The sequence below is a fragment of the Rattus norvegicus genome, chromosome 10, assembly GCF_021556685.1.
Source record: "Rattus norvegicus strain SHRSP/BbbUtx chromosome 10, alternate assembly SHRSP_T2T, whole genome shotgun sequence".
NCBI classification, from domain to species: Eukaryota; Metazoa; Chordata; class Mammalia; order Rodentia; family Muridae; genus Rattus; species Rattus norvegicus.
This window is the reverse complement of record NC_141543.1, coordinates 19624861-19644092: the sequence shown is the minus strand read 5'-3', so window position 1 is coordinate 19644092 and position 19232 is coordinate 19624861. Positions and strand designations below refer to the sequence as shown.

The 19232-nt window shown below is 52.1% G+C and overlaps 1 protein-coding gene across 50 annotated transcripts in view; it reads left to right on the top strand.

Annotated features, from left to right (window-relative positions):
- Tsc2 (TSC complex subunit 2) overlaps positions 1–19232 on the top strand; it is a 34582-nt gene that overhangs the window by 4801 nt on the left and 10549 nt on the right. For 34 of the 50 annotated variants that reach the window (XR_015630258.1, XR_015630256.1, XR_015630253.1 and 31 more), the window contains 20 exon segments: positions 612–729; positions 1938–1986; positions 2309–2434; positions 3463–3536; positions 4554–4680; positions 5613–5756; positions 6546–6683; positions 7147–7250; positions 7541–7622; positions 8755–8910; positions 9276–9392; positions 12577–12699; positions 13382–13488; positions 13715–13865; positions 14961–15083; positions 15863–15997; positions 17108–17297; positions 18001–18094; positions 18247–18349; positions 18555–18649. Coding sequence is in view for 39 of the 50 variants with exons in the window: in NM_001430008.1 (NP_001416937.1) it covers positions 612–729; positions 1938–1986; positions 2309–2434; positions 3463–3536; positions 4554–4680; positions 5613–5756; positions 6546–6683; positions 7147–7250; positions 7541–7622; positions 8755–8910; positions 9276–9392; positions 12577–12699; positions 13382–13488; positions 13715–13865; positions 14961–15083; positions 15863–15997; positions 17108–17297; positions 18001–18094; positions 18247–18349; positions 18555–18649 (2356 nt within the window). In the remaining 11 variants the exon portion in view is untranslated. 50 annotated transcript variants of the gene reach the window in all.

The window sequence follows — 19232 nt, the reverse complement described above, 5'->3', positions numbered from 1 at the left end:
CTCTGTCATCAACAGATCTGTGTCATCACTGCTGAGTCAGTGTGACTTGACATCCCACCCCAGTTTCTGCCTGCCTCCTGTCATGTGACAGTAAGAGGTTTAGACTTCCTTTCCTTTGGTGTGAAAAGAAAGGAAAGATGGGTTTCCGCCTTGCCTGTGTCTTCCAGAGATTCTTATGGAGTTGGGGATCTCCTAAGAACCTGCTTCCTGAGCAACGTCTATGTTCCCTGTTTTTAAAAAAAAGCCTTTTTTTTTTTTTAAGATTTATTTTATTTAAACAAGTACACTGTCATTCTCTTCAGACACACCAGAAGAGGGCATCAGATCCCATTATAGATGGTTGTGAGCCACCATGTGGCTGCTGGGATTTGAACTCAGGACCTCTGGAAGAGCAGTCAGTGCTCTTAACCACTGAGCCATCTCTCCAGCCCCGAGTCAAGCCTTGAATGGAACGCATGCTGCTTTTATTAGCTCAGCTCCCTGACCCAGGCAGAGCAGGTGTCTATGCAGGGCTTGCTCAGCCTCCTCTGAGCCTCCGTGGGTCCAGGTTGTTGCAGTGATAGGACGCAGGCCGATCCACCTGGAGTACAGCCTCAGCTTTTCTCCTACAGCAGAGTTTGTCCTGCAGTGGATGGATGTTGGCTTGTCCTCAGAATTCCTTCTGGTACTCGTGAACCTGGTCAAGTTCAACAGCTGCTACCTTGACGAATACATTGCGCCAATGGTTCAGTAAGTAAGAATTTAATTCAGGCTTGAGGTGCAGCTCAGTGGTAGAGCTGGTACTGCCATGTAAGAGACCCTGGATTCCACTCCAGCCTCAGGAGAAGGAAAGATCTCTACTGTCACTCGGATGACAGTTCCACTGTCTTGGTCCTAAGCTTAGCTCTTCAGGGTGAGTAACATCAGTGAAGCTACCAGATGAACGAGATTGGCAGTGGACATACGCACTTTTTTTTTTTTTCGAAACAGGTTTTTTCTTTGTGGCTCTGGCTATCCTGAAATTCACTCTGTAGGCCAGGCTGGCCCTGAACTCTCAGAGATCTGCCTGCCTCTACCTCTCAAATGCTGGGATTAGAAGTGTGTGCCACCACCAATTGCCCTAAGCACATATTTTATTTATTTTATTTTTGCATTTCACTCTTTATTTTTTTTCATGCGTGCCGTGGCACATGTGTGGAGGTCAGCGGACAGCTTTCTGTTTTCTCCTTCCCATCTTTATATGTGTTCTGAGGATAAAACTCATGTTTGTGGGTTTATGCAGTCAGCATGTTACCCACCGAGCACCTGGCTAGCTCCCTTTTTGCCCTTTTTTGGTATGATTTTTATTTTGTGGCTTTTAGACAGGGTCTTACTCTATAGTTCTGGCTAGCCTGGAACTCACTATGTAGACCAGGCTGTCCTCCAACTCAGACAGATCTCCCTGCCTCTGTCTCCTGAGGGCTGGGATTAAAGGTGTGTGCCACTGTGCCCAGCCCCCTTTTGTCATCATTTTAAAATTTTATTTTAATTAATTTATTCACGTATGTGTGTATTTTTCTTGCATATATGTCTGTGCACCATGTGTATGTACTGCTTGCAGAGGCCGGAAGACACCAGATACCCTGGTCCTGAAGTTAAGATGGTTGAGAACCACTATCTGGGTACTGGGAATTGAACCTGGGTCTCCTAGAAGAGCAGACCTTGCTCTTAACCACTGAGCCATCTTCCAGCCCTGTTGTTTGTTTGTTTAAAACCATCTTGAGATATGAATGAAAGCAGAAGCTTTGTTTTCTTTACATCATGCACTCCACCCTGGGTATGTGGTTGGCACAGCACAGATCCACTATGGATAGGCCATTCAAATAACTGATAACATACATTAGACAGGAAATAAAACGTAGTCTCAGAGTCTTCTTGAGATGCCATTCGAACTGACTTCAATGTTCTTCTTCCTCTAGCATGATTTGTCTGTTATGTATCCGGACAGTGTCCTCTGTGGACATCGAGGTTAGTAACTCCCAGCTTTATTTGTGGAAGACTGGGGCACGAGGTCAAGCCCGATTGCCATTCTCTGGCTATGTGGCTTCTGGAGGCTGTTCAGCCTCTCTGAGCTGTAGGCGTGTGCTCTGTCAGGACAGCTGGGTGGTCTGTGTAGTGCTGTGATAGCCAAGGATGGGAAGTCGTGCTTGCGATGACAGAGAGCAGCTCACAGTCCCTCCCAAGCGTACACTCACACTTGCTTACCTCAGTGTGGTTCCAACACCGGCTGCTTAGCTGGTAGAGGAGGGTAAGAGTTGGGCACCAGCACGATGCTCCACCCCTCCTGCAGGTGTCCTTGCAAGTGCTGGATGCTGTGGTCTGCTACAACTGCCTGCCTGCTGAGAGCCTGCCTCTGTTCATTATCACCCTGTGCCGCACCGTCAACGTCAAGGAGCTGTGTGAGCCGTGCTGGAAGGTAGGTGTCGCCCATGCTGTTTCTGAGAGCTCTTTCCCCAGGACAAGCTCTGCTGTAGGCACCTGTCTTCAGTGGATGCTGCTAGATTTTTGGGATCACCAGACAGTGAAACGTTGAGGGCATCTTGGTGGACATTTTCCAGTTGGTTGAGTTGAGGCTCAGGTTTGGGAGGTGTTTTGAGGGTCTCCATTGCTGAGAAGAGACACCATGACCAAGGCAATCCCCCCCCCCCCCAGAGCTGGGGACCGAACCCAGGGCTTTGCGCATGCTAGGCAAGCGCTCTACCACTGAGCTAAATCCCCAACCCCTACCAAGGCAATTCTTATAAGGAACTTTTTATAAAAAAAAAAGTTTTTAATAAACATTTTATTTATTATATATGAGCATACTGTAGCCATCTTCAGACACTCCAGAGGAGGGCATCAGATCCCATTACAGATGGTTGCGAGCCACCATGTGGTTGTGGGAATTGAACTCAGGACCTCTGGAAGAGCAGTCAGTGCTCTTAACCACTGAGCTATCTCTCCAGCCCTCTAAGGGACATTTGATTGCGGCTGGCTTACAGGTTCAGTGATTCAGTCTGTTATCACCAAGGCAGGAAGATCGCAGTGTCCAGACAGATACTGTGCTGGAGAAGAAGCCAAGAGTTCTACATCATGATCTGACTGCAGCCAGGATAAACTGTCTCATGGGCAGCCAGAAGGAGGGTCTCAAAGCCCACTTCACAGTTACACACTTCCTTTAACAAGGCTACACCTCCTCCAATAAAGGCCACACTTCCTACTTGTGCCACTTCCCCTGAGCCAAGCATTTTCAAACTGCCACAGGGCTTTGTAGCCTTTTGCATTTGTAGGAAGGATTCAGTGAGCTTGAAATCAAGGTGGGATTGCAGAAGAGTGTCCATGGCAGGCTCAGGCTGGGGCTTCCCCTTAAACCTGGGGATCTATATCACCTAATCCTTATGGTGTGTGTGTGTGTGTGTGTGTGTGTGTGTGTGTGTGTGTGTGTGTTTATGTTTTGTTTTTCAGCTGATGCGAAACCTTCTAGGTACCCATCTAGGCCACAGTGCCATTTACAACATGTGCCGTATCATGGAGAACAGGTGAGTGTGTACATTACCTGGTGGGGTGGGTAGCTGGGGTCAGGAGGAGGCTTTAGACACTTGGCTGGTGTTGATGAAGTTGGGGTTTTCTTTTTCTTTTTGGGTAGCTATTTTCCATTTGGATAGGCCCTCCGATCTGCTTCTAGGTCCAATCAGGATGTTCACATTTAGACTTCCCTTCCATCCTAAGCCTGATGGCCAGTGTGGGCTTTTCTATTCTGCTATAGCCTGGACTTAGGGCACAAGCCTGATGTCCTCACCTTCATCCCTGGAGCCAAGCCATTACAAGTACTGATGCTTTTATCTCAAGGGGTAGCTCAGGTTTGCCCACTGTCGAGTACACACCCACATCAGAGTTCCCCGTTTTGCTTCTCCCTGACCTCCAGTCATTGCCTGCTGAAGTGTACTGTTGTATAGCTGCTAGATGAAGTTTCTCTTCACAGGTTTGACCAATCATGTCAGCTTTGAGATCATAGTGGTCTCAGTGTAAACAGGCCCAGTAGAAGTCTTAAGCCTATCTTAGTCCCATGAATCTCTTGCCTTGTCCTTGGCATTCTCCCTTCTGCCAAGAGTTTTCCCATATTCTCGTTACTCCTGGTAAGATGTCCTCACTTTTGCTGCATCCTGGATGTTCTATGAGGACCCGCTATGTGGTTAGCTGCCTGGCTTCCCAGGTCCTTCTCCCTGTGTTCATGGCTTCTCAGCTGTGGTTTCAGGTGCAGCCTGAGATTCTTGAGGCTCTGACTTCCACCGGCTGTTAGCACCACGTGACCCGTGGTCTTGTCACTCACTCACAGAGTTCTGTGTCTAACATGATTGGCAGCAACTAGCTGAGCAAGTTGTGAAGGGATCACAGTTGCCTCTGGCCCCTTTGTTCCCTGCCCATTTCCCCAACCACACTTGTACACCATAAGTGCAGGTTGTCTCCTGGGGACACTGCCAGAGCCCAGCTCTACCTTGGGTCGCACTCTGAGCTGGGACTCTGCTAATATCTGTCTTTCTGGGGAACATTTTCAGATCCTACATGGAAGACGCCCCCTTGTTGAGGGGAGCCGTGTTCTTTGTTGGGATGGCGCTCTGGGGAGCTCACCGACTCTATTCGCTCAAGAACTCCCCCACATCTGTGCTGCCGTCTTTTTATGAGGTAAGGAGATTCCTCTACCACAGTGGACTGGAAAAAGTGGGGGAGCATACGTCAGGTCTGCTCACGTGTCTGGCTGGGGCTATTTCCAGTTGCTTGCTTTCTAACTATGGATGAGTTAGGGCTATAAAAAGCTTTATTCCGGGCTGGAGAGATGGCTCAGTGGGTAAGAGCACCGACTGCTCTTCCAGAGGTCCTGAGTTCAATTCCCAGCAACCACATGGTGGCTCACAACCATCTATAATGAGATCTGGGGTCATCTTCTGGCCTGCAGGCACACATGCAGACAGAAAGCTGTACAGTGTATACATAATAAATAAATAAATATTTAAAAAAAAAAGCTTTATTCCCAAAAAATGTTTATCATACGAACTCCCATCTCTGCCCACCAGTACTCAGCACTGCCCCTGGGATAGCGTTCCTCCTCTCAGTGCTGTCAAGTAGTGATCTTTCCATCTCTGGATGATGTCTACAGCATGACTTTGTTCTGTGGTACCCTGTGGTGTCTAGAGAACTCCTGTGTGCACTTTTACTTAGTTCTCATGACTCCTTGGGAAGCTCATTTTGCACCAGAGCTGCTCAGACAAAGTGCCTTCCGTCTGGCCATAGGGGTCCTGCGGTCCTGTGCAAGGTGTGGTCTTCACACATTGCATTGCTTACCCCATAACTCAGCACTGGTCAGTTTGTGCTGAGACAGTACTTTTGGTCTGGAATTTGGAGTTTCTGACTCCTCAGTCAGGTCTTTTGGAGGCGGGGGCCGTGAGCCTTGTGTAACTGATACCCGAGTTCCACACACGCTTTATGGGCCTGTGTGCTGAGTGCTACCCATCCATGCGTTTTACGCCCCCTCTGAGACAGGGCAGGAGGCAGGATACTCTCCTCTTCTGTGAGAGCAAAGCACAGACGGTCCTCTCTGCTCCGTGGCCCTGTTTCAGGCCATGACCTGTCCCAATGAGGTGGTGTCATATGAGATTGTTCTGTCCATAACAAGACTCATCAAGAAGTACAGGAAGGAGCTCCAGGCTGTGACATGGGACATTCTGCTGGACATTATTGAACGACTGCTCCAGCAACTCCAGGTAAGTCAGAAAGGACTGCGATTGTCCTAGACGGGAAGTGTGCATGTGTTCTGTGCATCTGGGCCCTTTCTTGGGGTCTGAAGATTTGACATGGAAGTTTTCTGGTGCTTCTTGGTGGTGTCCATTTGTCTTCCATCGAAGGACAGATTTTGTTTTTCCAAGTGTACTCCATTATTTTGGCTCTAGGAATATTCAATAGGTGAGCAAGGGCTGAGCTAGTTGTCCAAGGCAGACCAAGTGACAGGGCAGGTCACCTTCATGGCTTCAGTGGGCCCCAAAGGCAGTTTACAGAGCATCTACACTGCCCTCTGTGAGTTTGGAGACCAGCGTAAGTGACACAGTGGTAGAGAGGACACTGGGGCCACAGGTTCTCACGACTGCAGAGCTCTGTGAGGTGAGGTCGACATCTGGCTTAGCTCAGCCCAGGGCAGGAGATGAAAAGGGGGCAGGCCAGTGGAAGGAAAGACCTCGACCTGGGAGAAGCATGCAAGGGTTTAAAGCTGTTAGTATTCTCACCTCCTGTTTACTCAGCCTTTATCCCTGTAGGAAGAAATGGGTTATAACAGTGGCTCCACATCTCTGTCAGCCGGCGTAGTCAGAGCATATGGGGGCGGCGTGGTGGTGGTGGGGGAGAGTGTGTGTGTGTAATGTGTATATGGGGTGGTGTGTGTGCGTGTGTGCACGCATGTGGGAGGGTGTGGGTGTGTGCTAGGTGGTATGTTTGTAAGTTGCTCCTCTCAAGCTGTGTTGAGAGGGTAAAGGAGATTAGTTTACCTCTTGGTACCGTAGAACCTGGACAGCCCGGAACTCAGGACCATTGTCCATGACCTGCTGACCACTGTGGAGGAGCTGTGTGACCAGAACGAGTTCCACGGATCGCAAGAAAGATACTATGAACTGGTGGAGAGCTATGCAGACCAGAGGCCTGTAAGGAGCCTATCTTGGCGGAGCTGTAGGGAATGGTTCCCATGGAGCCATGGTTTCTGATTCTCAAGTAAAAGATGGGCAGGCTCCTTTGTTCCTAGATCTGGGCTCCTGCTGGTAGGCATCAGTTAGCAGGCTCGTGTGGGTTCATTAAAGAGCTTTGTGCTAGCCTAACCATCCGTTTCCTCCCACCTGTGTGGAGGAAGGTTCTGGGCTGGTTCTGCAGAGATCAGCTCTCCAGGGGGCAGCAGTCATTTTGCCAGATTACTGTCTTCACTGCCAGACTATTGCATGGTCTTGACATGAGTGTCTCACTTCTAGGAGACATTTGTTCTTGCTAATTTCCCATGGGACTGTGAGGTGGCTAATCTCTGAGCAAACTGGGTTCTGGCTCAGCAGCCTAGTAGCAGGTTAGCAGCACCTGCAGACGGGAAGTCACTGACCTTAGAATGTTTTCCTTTGACAGGAATCCTCTCTCTTAAACCTGATAACCTACAGAGCCCAGTCTATCCACCCAGCCAAGGATGGCTGGATCCAGAACCTGCAGTTGTTGATGGAGAGGTTCTTCAGGTAGCGGAGCCTCTGCGGTCCCTTTGTCCTTTCAGGGGTCTGTTTATGACCTCAGGAAGTTCAGGCTTTCCTTTCTGATCCTTCAAAATCACAGCTCTTAATGAGTGGGAAGGTTGGCCCTCCTGTATGACATGTCCTCTGGCCCACACGGTGGTTCGGAAAGATGGCTCGGTCTGGTTGTGGGTGGATCCCATGAGGGTGGTGCAAGGTTGAGCCGGCCTCCCCGCCAGCCTTGCTGGGCCCAGAGTACGTGCACCGAGGGCTCTGCAGTGAGCCTGCTTCTTCCCCAGGAACGAGTGCCGCAGTGCCGTGCGCATCAAGGTGCTGGACGTGCTGTCCTTCGTGCTCCTCATCAACAGGCAGTTCTACGAGGTGTGCACGGGGCGGGGGCACTCAGGTCTCAAGCCTGGGAGGGGGGTCGGGGGATGGGGTGGCCCCAGTTTCTATCCCCTCTGGGCTTGTTCATGCTCCAGCAGAGCTGAGGTCTGCTTGGGGTCCAACCGGCTTCCCTTAATGGCGTGCTTTCAGCTGGCTTTGTCCACAACCCTGTGCACTCAAGAGTTTATTTTATTTTGCCATGTCCCGGTTGGGCCTATATTGGTCCTGAAAGCTGCCAAGAAGCAAGGTAGGTGCCTCACCCTTGTGGAGCTCTGACCCGAGTCCCACTCAGAACCCTGGAGTTTCTGAAAAATCTGGTTTGACCTCAGAAGTCTTCTCTGTGTGTTGTTCTGGGGAGGACTCAGCTCCCACACCTGTTGGGCACAGTCCGGTGGGTGGTGTTTGTTTCTGGAATCTTTTCTACTGCCCAGCCTCCCCTAGCCCCTCTTACCAGCCGCAGGCTGCCCTAGGCACCAACAGGGCTCTTGCTGAGCCTCCCTTGCCTCCTAGCTTCCGTGAGTCTGTGCTATTCTTGCTTTCAGGAGCACTGTTCGTGGTCAACGTTTTGTGTGGCCTTTTTTTGCACCTCAGACAGATATTTCTCCTTTTGCATGGCTGTCAGGAGGCCTGAATTCCCAGCTTCCTGGACTTCTTCTCTCCCCTCCCAGCCCCTCTGTACTCCACTCTGCTCATCCCTGCTTCAACCCGCCCTCCTCCCTCAGGGTGGAGCAGATTCTCTCTTCTCTCTTACCAGAGTTGGCGTTTAGCTGCTCTCTTCCTGTTTTCTTTAGCCAGTTCTGTGAAAGTGCTCCTTGCAATGTCCTTGCTATAGTAGTTTCTTTGATGACAGGTTTCCCTTTGCCCCACATACACACACTCACACTCACACTCACACTGATACATGGCCGTCCACTGAGGAGGGTTCTTTGTTTATGTGTGTGTTAGACATGGAACCCAGGCTCACAAAGGCTAAAGGAAGTGTCCTTCACTGTCCAGCTTTTCTGCAGTTTCATGTAACACCGTAGCTGCCTTGGGTCCGGGTCTCGAGGGAGTCAGAGGCACTAAAGTGTGCCTGCTGCCCACTGTGGGACTGGAAGCTTACCTCCCCATCTTGTGATTGATGCAGGAGGAGCTGATTAACTCGGTGGTCATCTCACAGCTCTCCCACATCCCCGAGGATAAAGACCATCAGGTTCGAAAGCTGGCTACCCAGCTGCTGGTGGACCTGGCAGAGGGCTGCCACACCCACCACTTCAACAGTCTGTTGGACATCATTGAAAAGGTGAGAGCCATTTAGAGATCTGGGCTGGCATGGACAAAGACCTGTGGATAGACTGTTTTGTCCCATTTTCATCCCTGTGATTGGTGGCTGTCTCCATAGTCAGCAGAAATGTGTGGTGCACCTTGTCACTCTCAGGGATCTGGGCTGGACGTCTAGAGAATAGCACAGAGCAGGGCTGTGGCCCACATCCACCCAGAGTAGCCGCTTTGTCCCTTCGACTTTGAAATGTAGTTTGTGAACAGTCACTTGCGTGAAAATGTGTCTTTCCTCCTGAGAAGTACAAGAGGAGGTATTCCCGACAGTTAGATCTGTGGGGAACTGCCTGAGGTTCTTGAGCTGGAACTTACATGCTGGCCTCTTGGAAGGTGATGGCTCGCTCCCTTTCTCCACCCCTGGAGCTGGAGGAAAGGGATCTGGCTGTGTACTCGGCCTCCCTGGAGGATGTGAAGACGGCAGTCCTCGGGCTCCTGGTCATCCTTCAGGTGGGTGCTCTGCGAGGGTGAGAAGACTAATTTTTGTTCAGTCTTGCTGGAAGCTTCTCTAAAGAGATCTATCTCCTGGAAAACCCAGCTCTGACAGGTTTACAGGGGTCGAGTGGTAACCGAGTGGCAGTGTGAACTAAGCAAGCGTGAGAGGCCTGCAGCCTGCGGCAGCAGGTGAGCCTTCTCTGCTCTCCGGTTATCCAAGTTATCCAGTCTGTGCTGCCCAGAGCTCCTCTGCTGCCACCAGTACTTGTCCCTGTAGCTGCTCCATGCAGAAGCTGCTCTTGCCCTGTGGCTACTTACTTCTGGGAGAGCTTTATTGGGATATTATGTTACATAACACACAGTGCCCTCATGACAGCAAATAGCTCATTGATTATCAATATGTCCACAAGGCTGTGCAGCTATCCCCCCATCCATCCATCCATTTACTTGGTTGTTTTTGTTTTGCACTCTTGAGAGAGGGTCTCACTGTGGAGCCCAGGCTGGCCTTGAACTTCAGGCAGTCTTCCTCCCTCAGTCTCTGAGAGCTGGGATTATAGGGCTGAATGACCGCATGACCATGTCCAGTTCCAGTCAGCTGGCCTGGACCTGTTGACCGCTGCTCCGTTACCTTACCACGGCCCCAGCGCTCCTGATCTGTTTGCCTCTGTGGAGACGTTATCTTGTTGTAGATGTTCCACATACACGGACTCACACGTGGGCTCTGTGGTTGGCTCTCACCAAACATCCACGTTGGGGCACGTGTCAGCGCTTCACTGGTTCTCAGAACGTTCCGTTGCATGCATGGCCCACATTCTGTAGTCTGTTGGTGCCTCTGCTGCGTCGTGTGGTGTTGTGTATCTTTTCCTTTTGCAGTGTTTGTACCCAGGAGGAATTGCTGAGTGATATGCTAGGTCTGTGTTTAACACCCGAGCAGCTGTCACAGTTTGTGAGGTTTTTTAAAGTGTGTTCATGTGTGTGTCCATGCGTGTGCGTGCGTGCGTGCGTGCGTGTGTGTGTGTGTGTGTGTGTGTGTGTGTGTGTATAGACACACTCTTGCCACAGTGTGCACTTGGCAGTTAGGAAACAGGCACCTTAGGGTGTCAGTCCTCATTGTCCATTAGCTGAGAGAGACTCTTGTTTACTACTGACTACTCCAGGCTAGCAGGCCTAGGAGCTTACAAGGAGTCAGTCTCCTGTCTCTGCCTCCAATCTCCCCATGGGGGTGTCACTAGGTGCTGTCATGTCCTGCTGTGTGTGGGTTCTGGGGATCCAGTGCTGGTCCTTACACTTATGTAAGAAGTCCTTTGCTACTTCACGTCCGGCCCCCTTTTTGAAGGTAGGACCTGCACAGGCTGGGCTGGCTCTGAACTCTCGGTGCTCTGGCTTCCGTTTCCCAAGTGCTGCTTTATAGGTCTGCAGTGCTACAGTTGGCTTGCTGGGCTGCTGCGTTCTCAGGCTGCGCCATCTCCCATAGTCGCCAGCCTCATGTGCGCTCTGGCTTCTCCACTGGGGTATATGTAGTTCTCCATAGTCAGATCACGTCTAGGTTTTGTCATTCCCCTTGTTGAAAGAAACTCTCATTATCTTGCCAAGGCTGGTTTTGAATTTATGATCTTCCTCCTCCACTTGATACACACTGTGATGCCTACCTCCTAAGATGCAGATATGTTTCTTTTCTTTTGTATGTGTTGATACAGGATCTCACTGTGGCCTGGCATTACTAGTGTGGGCCACTGTGTTGACACAATGTTTTGGCTTTTTAGTTTAGAAAAATTTCATGTGTGTGTTCACACATGCCCTTATGTGCCATTTATGTGAGTGTTGGAGGACAGACAACTTATGGAAGCTGATGTTCTCCTTTCGTTCTGTGGATTCCAGGAATTAAACTCAGGTCGTAGGCTTGGCAGCCATGCCTTTAGCTACGAAGCCCACTCTACAGCTGTTTTTGAGTGACAGGGTCTCTATGCCTCTCTAGTCCTAGAACTCACTCTGTAGACCAAGCTGACCTCCAACTCACAGAAATCTTCTAGCTTCTGCTTCCTCCAGTGTTGGGATTATAGTCTTGTACCTCAAACACGGTCTTGTTGCAGTTCAGGCTGGAGATCCTACAGCTTCTATCTTACAAGGTTAAGGTCATCGGCCACCATACCCAGCTGGCATGTGAATTGTTAGTGGCATAAGGATGGCTCTGTAGTTCCTGGGATCTTCTTGGGCTTTCGTCCAAAGGAGCTCAAAGCCCTTTGCCTCCCTGCTCTGTTAGAAAGGAGTGGTTACGATGTGCCACATGGGCTGGGTAGAGTGGGAGAATTTCTTAGGGTGTTTCTTGTCCTACCTTAGAAGTCTAACTGTAGGCTGAGCTGTGTTGCATTGGAGGCAGTCGTGACCTGGTCATTTCCTCAGAATGGAAGTGGCATGGCTCTTCCTGCTTCACCCCCACAGAAGGGTTAGATTCTCTGCCATTATAGCTGTCTGAGGCCCCATATGTCCTTTCCCAAATTGTCCGTCATGGGTGTGGTTTGTGTTAAAATCGTCACCTCACATCATCCAGGACAGGACTTTGGGTGGTGCGTCCTGAGACTGGGGAGATTAGTTAGCTCAGTGGTCTTTAGTAGAGAGGTGGTGGTGCACACCTTTAATCCCAGCACTCTGGAGGAAGAGGCAGGTAGATCTTCCTGAGTTCAAGGCCAGAGAATACAGAGAAAACAAAACAACCAAAACCCAAAACCTGTAGAAATGAGTTTATCAATGCCCACTGCTCGGTTCCAAGGCTCAGGACCATGACAGCTCTTCTGGCACCATGGGTCATTTCTCCTGGGTTTGCCTGTCACCTGCCAGGGAGGGCTGGAGCCTCGTTGGGATGGAATGGGGCCAGGAGAGGGGTGCTCCCATTCACCCTTCAAGGGGATGATGCAGCGCATTGGACCCACCAGGCTGTTGACCTCCTTAGTCTTGGAGGACAGCAAACCCCTCTATGGCACGTGAAGATGGGTGTACAGCAGCCTAGAGAGGCTTGCTGGGTGTGTTACTGATGCCCTGCTGATGGCCATATAGTGAAACGGCTCCTTGACCAAAGGGTATAGAGGGAAATATGGCCGCTGCTGCTGGATAGTCTGTGGCGGCGTGATGCCGTTTCCCCTTCCCTGGTCAGGTGGCATTTCCCTGGCTGCTGTCATAGAATCAATGCACTCTTTCTCTGCAGACCAAGCTGTATACCTTGCCCGCCAGCCATGCCACACGAGTGTATGAGACACTCATTAGCCACATCCAGCTCCATTACAAGCATGGCTACTCCTTGCCCATTGCTAGCAGCATCCGGCTGCAGGTGAGACACCCGCCCAGCGGGTGACCCCTTCCGAGGCCCAGCATGCTGCCCTGTGCTCGATGGGTGTACAGCAGCCTAGAGAGGCAGCGGGTGGTCTAGGATGGGTCCTGTGCAGCACACGGTCCTCCTCCACGTCTGCTGTGCCTGTTTGCCAAGAACCTTCTGCCTTTCCTTGGCTTAGACTCCTTGTCCCTCTGTGGCTCATTACTCTGAAGTCACACAGTTATCCAAGGTAGGGGCACATTGGCCTCTAGGCGTGGCATATAGTTCCAGAGCTCCTGGTCCTGAGGAGTCTCCCAATAACCTGTAGCATGGGCTCCCTTGGATGTAGCTAGTAGGGAGAGGGGAGGGTGTGGCTGGACAGTGGCTGACATTGGTCACCCTGATACCTCTGCAAGTAGAGGTCATTAAGAAGGAAGCCCTGACAACTGTCAGGCTCAGTGGATAACCTGTCCTTTACGGATCACTGTAGGGAAGCCATGGGGCTCTGAGAATATTTTGCTGTTCGATGTTGGTGGCTGTGTATTGCTACCTGGGAACCAGATAGCTACTGGGGAAAGTCTCCTCCTGTGTAGGATGGCAGCTTAGACGTTGAGGTCTTTAAGGTGCTAAGTGATTAGGATTTCTCCACCTGCCCTGGAGCCAGGCGCCTGGCCTGACTGGCTGTTTTGCTCCCCGGCAGGCCTTTGACTTCCTGCTGCTACTGCGGGCTGACTCGCTGCATCGACTGGGCCTGCCCAACAAGGATGGGGTCGTGCGATTCAGCCCTTACTGCCTCTGTGACTGCGCGTATGTGTGGCAGGGCCTCCCTCGTGCTCCAGGGTGGACGGTTCAATAGATGAAGCTGGGTGTTGTCTGCCCCACTCAGGGTTGTTTGATGTGAGAGGAACTGTCCAGAGGGGATGGCAGCGGAGGCTGGGGCCAGGAGGGAGCCATTTTAATTTGTACATTGGCCTCTAGGCTTGGCGTAGACTTCCCGGGCTGCCTCACTTGTTTGTTGCATCCGCCTCCACAGGGAACTGGACAGGGCCTCAGAGAAGAAAGCCAGCGGACCCCTTTCACCGCCAACTGGGCCCCCCAGCCCTGTGCCAACGGGCCCTGCTGTGAGGCTCGGCCACCTGCCCTACTCCCTGCTTTTCCGTGTCCTGCTGCAGTGTTTGAAGCAGGTGAGGTGGGCCCGCTCCGCTTAGGTTCTGTTAGGGCGGGCTGAGCTGTCCCTACCCTACGTGTATCAAATTCTTGAAACCTAGTTTTTTACCCTTGTATGAGTGAAGTTTTACACAGGACTTAGCTATGTAGTCAGATAACAGTAGCCCTGAGTCAGCATGTACCCCATGGGGAGGGCACAGGTGGGTACTCCTGTCTTAGGGGCATCTACCAGGTAAACCTGAATTCAGGCCCCCAAAATAGGGAAGGTTCAGAGACAGGAAAGCCTAGAAGTGGGCAGTATGGTTTTGTGCCATGGGAGGTGCTAAAGATGCCAGGCAAGAGACCAGGGCAGTGAGACAGTGGAGGGCGCTGGAGGGAGTGGAAGGCCCAGAGGCCTTCCCTGGAGATGCCGGGGCTGGCAGACTATTTCCTAGAAGTCTCTAGGCCTTCTGTCACAGAGGGTTGATGGTTTTCAGGACTGCTTGTGGTTTAGCTCTGGGAGAGGACCATCCCTGACAGAGATATAAGCAGGCAGAAGTCAGATCCATGACTCATGTCTTCTCAGTGGCTGTGGCTTTTGGCTGACACTGGCTCTGTGTCGGAGGGAGATCTTGGCGTATGGATTGTCGTGTGCCCCCTTGCACTCTCAGCCGTAATTTAGCATTTCTGCCACAGTGCCATTGTTGTAGAAGTTTAGCTAGTATAGAAGTTGTTTGAGGGGTTGGGAACCCCCGTGCCAAGGCAGGCGGTCACTGGGCCCTCACTGGGCAGTGAGGGATGGCAGAGTCAGTCTGGGGAAGTTGAAAGTTGCTCTAAGAAGACAGAGGAGCCATTGACTCTCTGCTGGGTCTCCCCTCAGTCTGGCCTCTGGATGGCCACCACTGTCTATTAATGTCTATTGCTGTCTTTGAGCAGTGGCTACTAATGTAATTGAGGGACAGAGGTCAAGGCTCCATAAAGGGACAGAGGTCAAGGCTCCGTAAATACCCCATGGTAAAGGAGCAGCAATCCAAGCCTCGTAGCCGTGTAGCAGCGCACAGCTTCAGCTCTGGATGGAGCCTCTGTTACCCAGGTCTGAGAGCCCCGCCTCCATCGTCAAATCCTTCTTCTAGGAGACCGACTGGAAGGTGCTGAAGCTGGTGCTCAGCAAACTCCCTGAGTCGCTGCGCTACAAAGTCCTCATTTTCACCTCCCCCTGCAGTGTTGACCAGCTGTCTTCTGCTCTCTGCTCCATGGTAACGCCCCACAGCCCCTGGGCCAGCTCCCCTTCTGTGGTTTATGGTGGACTTTTGCAGTAGGCTTTCTGCTCCAAATTGGATGTTCCTCACAGACACTTACACTATCTAGCTGGGATCCTGTGTCTTTCAGAATAAACCTTGACACCAGACCATGCTCCTGGGGCTAACAGAGGCCAGGGGGTATACTGCCAAAAATGCCCTAGGGACCCCATCCTGTCCCATCCCAGATAGGAGCATTGGAGGTCCCTAGTCAAGGACATTGTCTTAGGTCTCCATTGCTGTGAAGAGACACAATAACCATGGCAACTCTTATGAAGGAAAGCATTTCTTTGGGGCTGGCTTACAGTTCAGAGGTTTAGTCCATTATTGTCATGGTGGGAGGCACCAGGCAGACATGGTGCTGGACAGGTAGCTAAGAGTTCCACATCTGGATCTGCAGGCAGCAGGGAGAGACAAGGGAGCCACTGGACTCACCCCCCAGTGACACACTTCCTCTGATAAGGCCCCACCTATGCTAACAAGGCCACACCTCCAGTAGTGCCACTGTCTAAGAGTCTATGGGGGCCACTTTCAGACCCCACAGTGGTCTGAGTATCATCCCCCAGACTAGACTAGAGCAGGGTGATGGTGGTATTGTACTTCTGCTACAGTGTTACAAGTTGAGGGTTCTCTCACAAAGACCTCTGCCCCGAAGGCTCCCGGGCTTCCCTAGCACACCCTGGCCTCCTGAGGAATCATGGGGAGCAGACGTCTCAGGGCTGTGTCTTATATGTTAGCTTTCAGCCCCGAAGACCCTTGAGCGGCTCCGAGGCACCCCAGAAGGCTTCTCCAGAACTGACTTGCACTTGGCTGTGGTCCCTGTACTGACAGCGTTAATATCTTACCACAACTATTTGGATAAGACTAGACAGGTGAGAGAGGGGCAGAGGGACAGTGGGACCAAGGGACACTGGATGGGCTTGCTTGGCTGCTGGGCGAGAGTGAAGTCAGTTGGCTCTGTCCCATGCTGTGGGCCGCTGCCTGCCAGCCGGCGAGGAAGTGCAGGTAACTGAGACCTAGGCTCTACGGAAGTCAGTTCTCTGCAGGCTCTGGGCTCTGGTAAGGACCTTTGGCCGTGTGCACTGTTCTCTCCTCAGCAGGACCTCCCCTTTGAGAGGCACTACTTGAACTTTTTCTGTTAGGTTTGGGGACCGGTGACCAGACCAGCTTTAAGAAGTATGGTGGTTGGTCAGGACCCCTGGCTGTCACTTCCTTTATCAGAGTCACACAGTGCTCACTTCCTACCCTATGCTGTTCTCTACCGTCCTCCCTGTGTCCCCTAGATTCTGTCTCCATGACAAATGGAGCTTTTGCTGAGGTCAGGAGCCTGCTGAGCAGCCAGGAGAGCCTGGAGCTCACTCAGGCCTGTCTCTCCCTGAGGCCAGGCTCCTTCCTGGCTGCAGCACAGTTGGGCACTGATGCTGTGGCTCCATGCACAGGCCCAGCCTGAACGGAATGCCACTGCACACTGCAGTGCTCCACAGTCCCCGCTGGCAGTGTGCCTCCTAAGCCAGCTCACAAGGCTCTCTGACTCAGGTGTTTCTGAGGTTGACTTCAGGAAAGCAAACATGTTCTGGGGCAGTGAGCCCCAGGCTGTGCCCTGAAATGTCACTTTATTGTTCTCTTCATAGAGGATACTACCCAGGAGGGACTTGCTACATCAGCTGGTGCCTCCCCCGAGGGCCACTTGTTTGGAAGGCCCAGAGTGATGGGGCTCTGAGCCCAGGACATCTAGTTTCATCATATTGGCCGTAGGGTGAGGCTTCATCTGTGAAGCTGGGCTCGCTTAGGCAGTGAGGGTCATTTCCATTACTTGATCCCACTCTCCTTCAAGAATCATCTTAAAGCAGGCAAAAGAAGGAAATAAGGCCTGGGAAAGTACCTGGTTTACCAGGGCAGCTGGACCCTCCTGGGCAGGGGTCAGGGGACCTTGCCAGCTGATGGCAGGCAGACCACTGTATCTTGTATCTTGCCTCCCTTAGCGTGAGATGGTTTACTGCCTAGAACAAGGCCTTATCTACCGCTGTGCCAGCCAGTGTGTGGTAGCCTTGGCCATCTGCAGTGTGGAGATGCCCGACATCATCATCAAGGCGCTCCCTGTCCTGGTGGTGAAGCTGACACACATCTCTGCTACAGCTAGCATGGCCATCCCCCTCCTGGAGTTCCTGTCTAGTGAGTATGTGTGGTTCTGCTTACAGAACCTGGACGTGTGTGTCTGTGGGCAGACCTTTGTAAGCCTGCACTTCTGAGCAGCCCCCATGACTGCACACAGTTTAGCCTCCCTGGGGCTGCCTTGGTGCCTCTGCTGCCTTGGTGCCTTGCCTCTCCTGACACCTTTGGTATCTGGTCTAGAATAGTCCATTCCTCTTCTTCCTGCTCACGAGCCTGCCTGCCACCCTCTGCCTCTGCCTCTGCCCATGCCTAGCCTGGCTCTTTTTAAGTCTTCTTTCTACTCTTAGAACACATAGACTTTGCCAATTTTACTTGCTTGGTCCCTTCCTTGTCAGAACTTACAGAAGTTCAGGGCATTGTGCTGGTCTCCCTGCCCGCCCACCGCCTTGTGTGTCTGGAGCAGTACCCCTTGGGTCTTGAGATACTAGACAGCTGGGCCAGCACTTGGTGGGAATGGCCAGAGCGCAAAGTTGATACTCTGTGGGCCATGTAAACTTTGTTTTACTTACTCCCCTGTAAAGAGTCTCAAAATGTTTGCAGCTCCTGGATCATACAGCTGCAGGCCATAGGCTAGGTCTGGTTAGGAACCACAGGTCGCTTGCCCCTGGGATGTGGGTAGCTGCTCCAACTTTTGGAAGCACAGGGTGCTGATGCCAGTCTGCAGCTGTGACCTGGGCCCCTAATGGCTGTCCTTGTGTCACAGCCTTGGCCAGGCTGCCTCACCTCTACAGGAACTTCGCCGCAGAGCAGTATGCAAGTGTGTTTGCCATCTCCTTGCCCTACACCAACCCCTCCAAGTAAGTCTGTTGCCCTGCGTTCCCCAAAGCCACGGCCCAGTCCCAGCCTCTTGGAGTAGAGCGGGCTCCAAGCTTAAGAGTTTCTCGAGCTTCGTGATGGTTTCCCCTGATGCCAAGAGGGAGACCCGAGCTTCTGTCTCTTCTTCCACTAGGTTCAACCAGTACATTGTGTGTCTGGCCCATCACGTCATAGCCATGTGGTTCATTAGGTGCCGACTGCCCTTTCGGAAGGATTTTGTCCCTTATATCACTAAGGTTCGTCCAGGGGCCATGGGTGTAGTGGACATAGGTAATGGACAGGGCCATGGATGGAGTGGAAAACGTTTGGGGCTCCGACGATTAGGATCTGGCTGTGTTGAGCTGGTTTATTGGGCTCAACCTGAAGTAGGCATGGGAAGAGAACTGCAGATTGGGTCTCCCATGCTCCCCGCCACGGCTTTTGTCTCTGCTCCTACTCCAGGGTCTGCGTTCCAATGTCCTCCTGTCCTTTGATGATACCCCTGAGAAGGACAGTTTCAGAGCACGGAGCACCAGTCTTAATGAGAGACCCAAAAGGTTCGCGGTCTGCTGGGGTATGCCTGGTGTCAAGGGGGTGGGACTCTGGGTGGGACGTGATTAGTGACCACGAGTGAAGGGGTGTCATTGTATGTGGTGACCTGAGGCTAAGATGCCCTTGGGCACGACCTGCAAAGGCTGCTGGTACCTCCCATTTGCTAGGCTGGCTTCCAGCCCTGTGGAGCCTGCGCCAGCATCTTGGTCTCTCTGGGCCAGGACCACGTACAGGGCTGGGCCTCACTGCGATGGAACATGAGTAAAAGATGGCAGCTGTGACTTGGGCCTGGCCAGGGAGAGCCCAGAGACACCTCCTTGGTCCCATGGTCTCTGGTTAGCCCAGCCTTCAGCCAGAGCCTCCCCTCTCCCTCCAGAGCTTGCTTATCAGGGTCACGCTGTTCACCATCACAGCCGCTTGTGCCAAACCTGAGAGCAGAGCTGTGCTGGTCTCATTGTCCGTTTGCACCTCATTGCCCTGCCACCCTGCCTGCCCGCTGCCTGCGGGCTGCCTCAGCTCTCCTTGGGTTGGGCACGGCACTTTCCAGCGGAGCCCGCCCTCCAGTGGGGCTGAAGAATGTCATTTGAC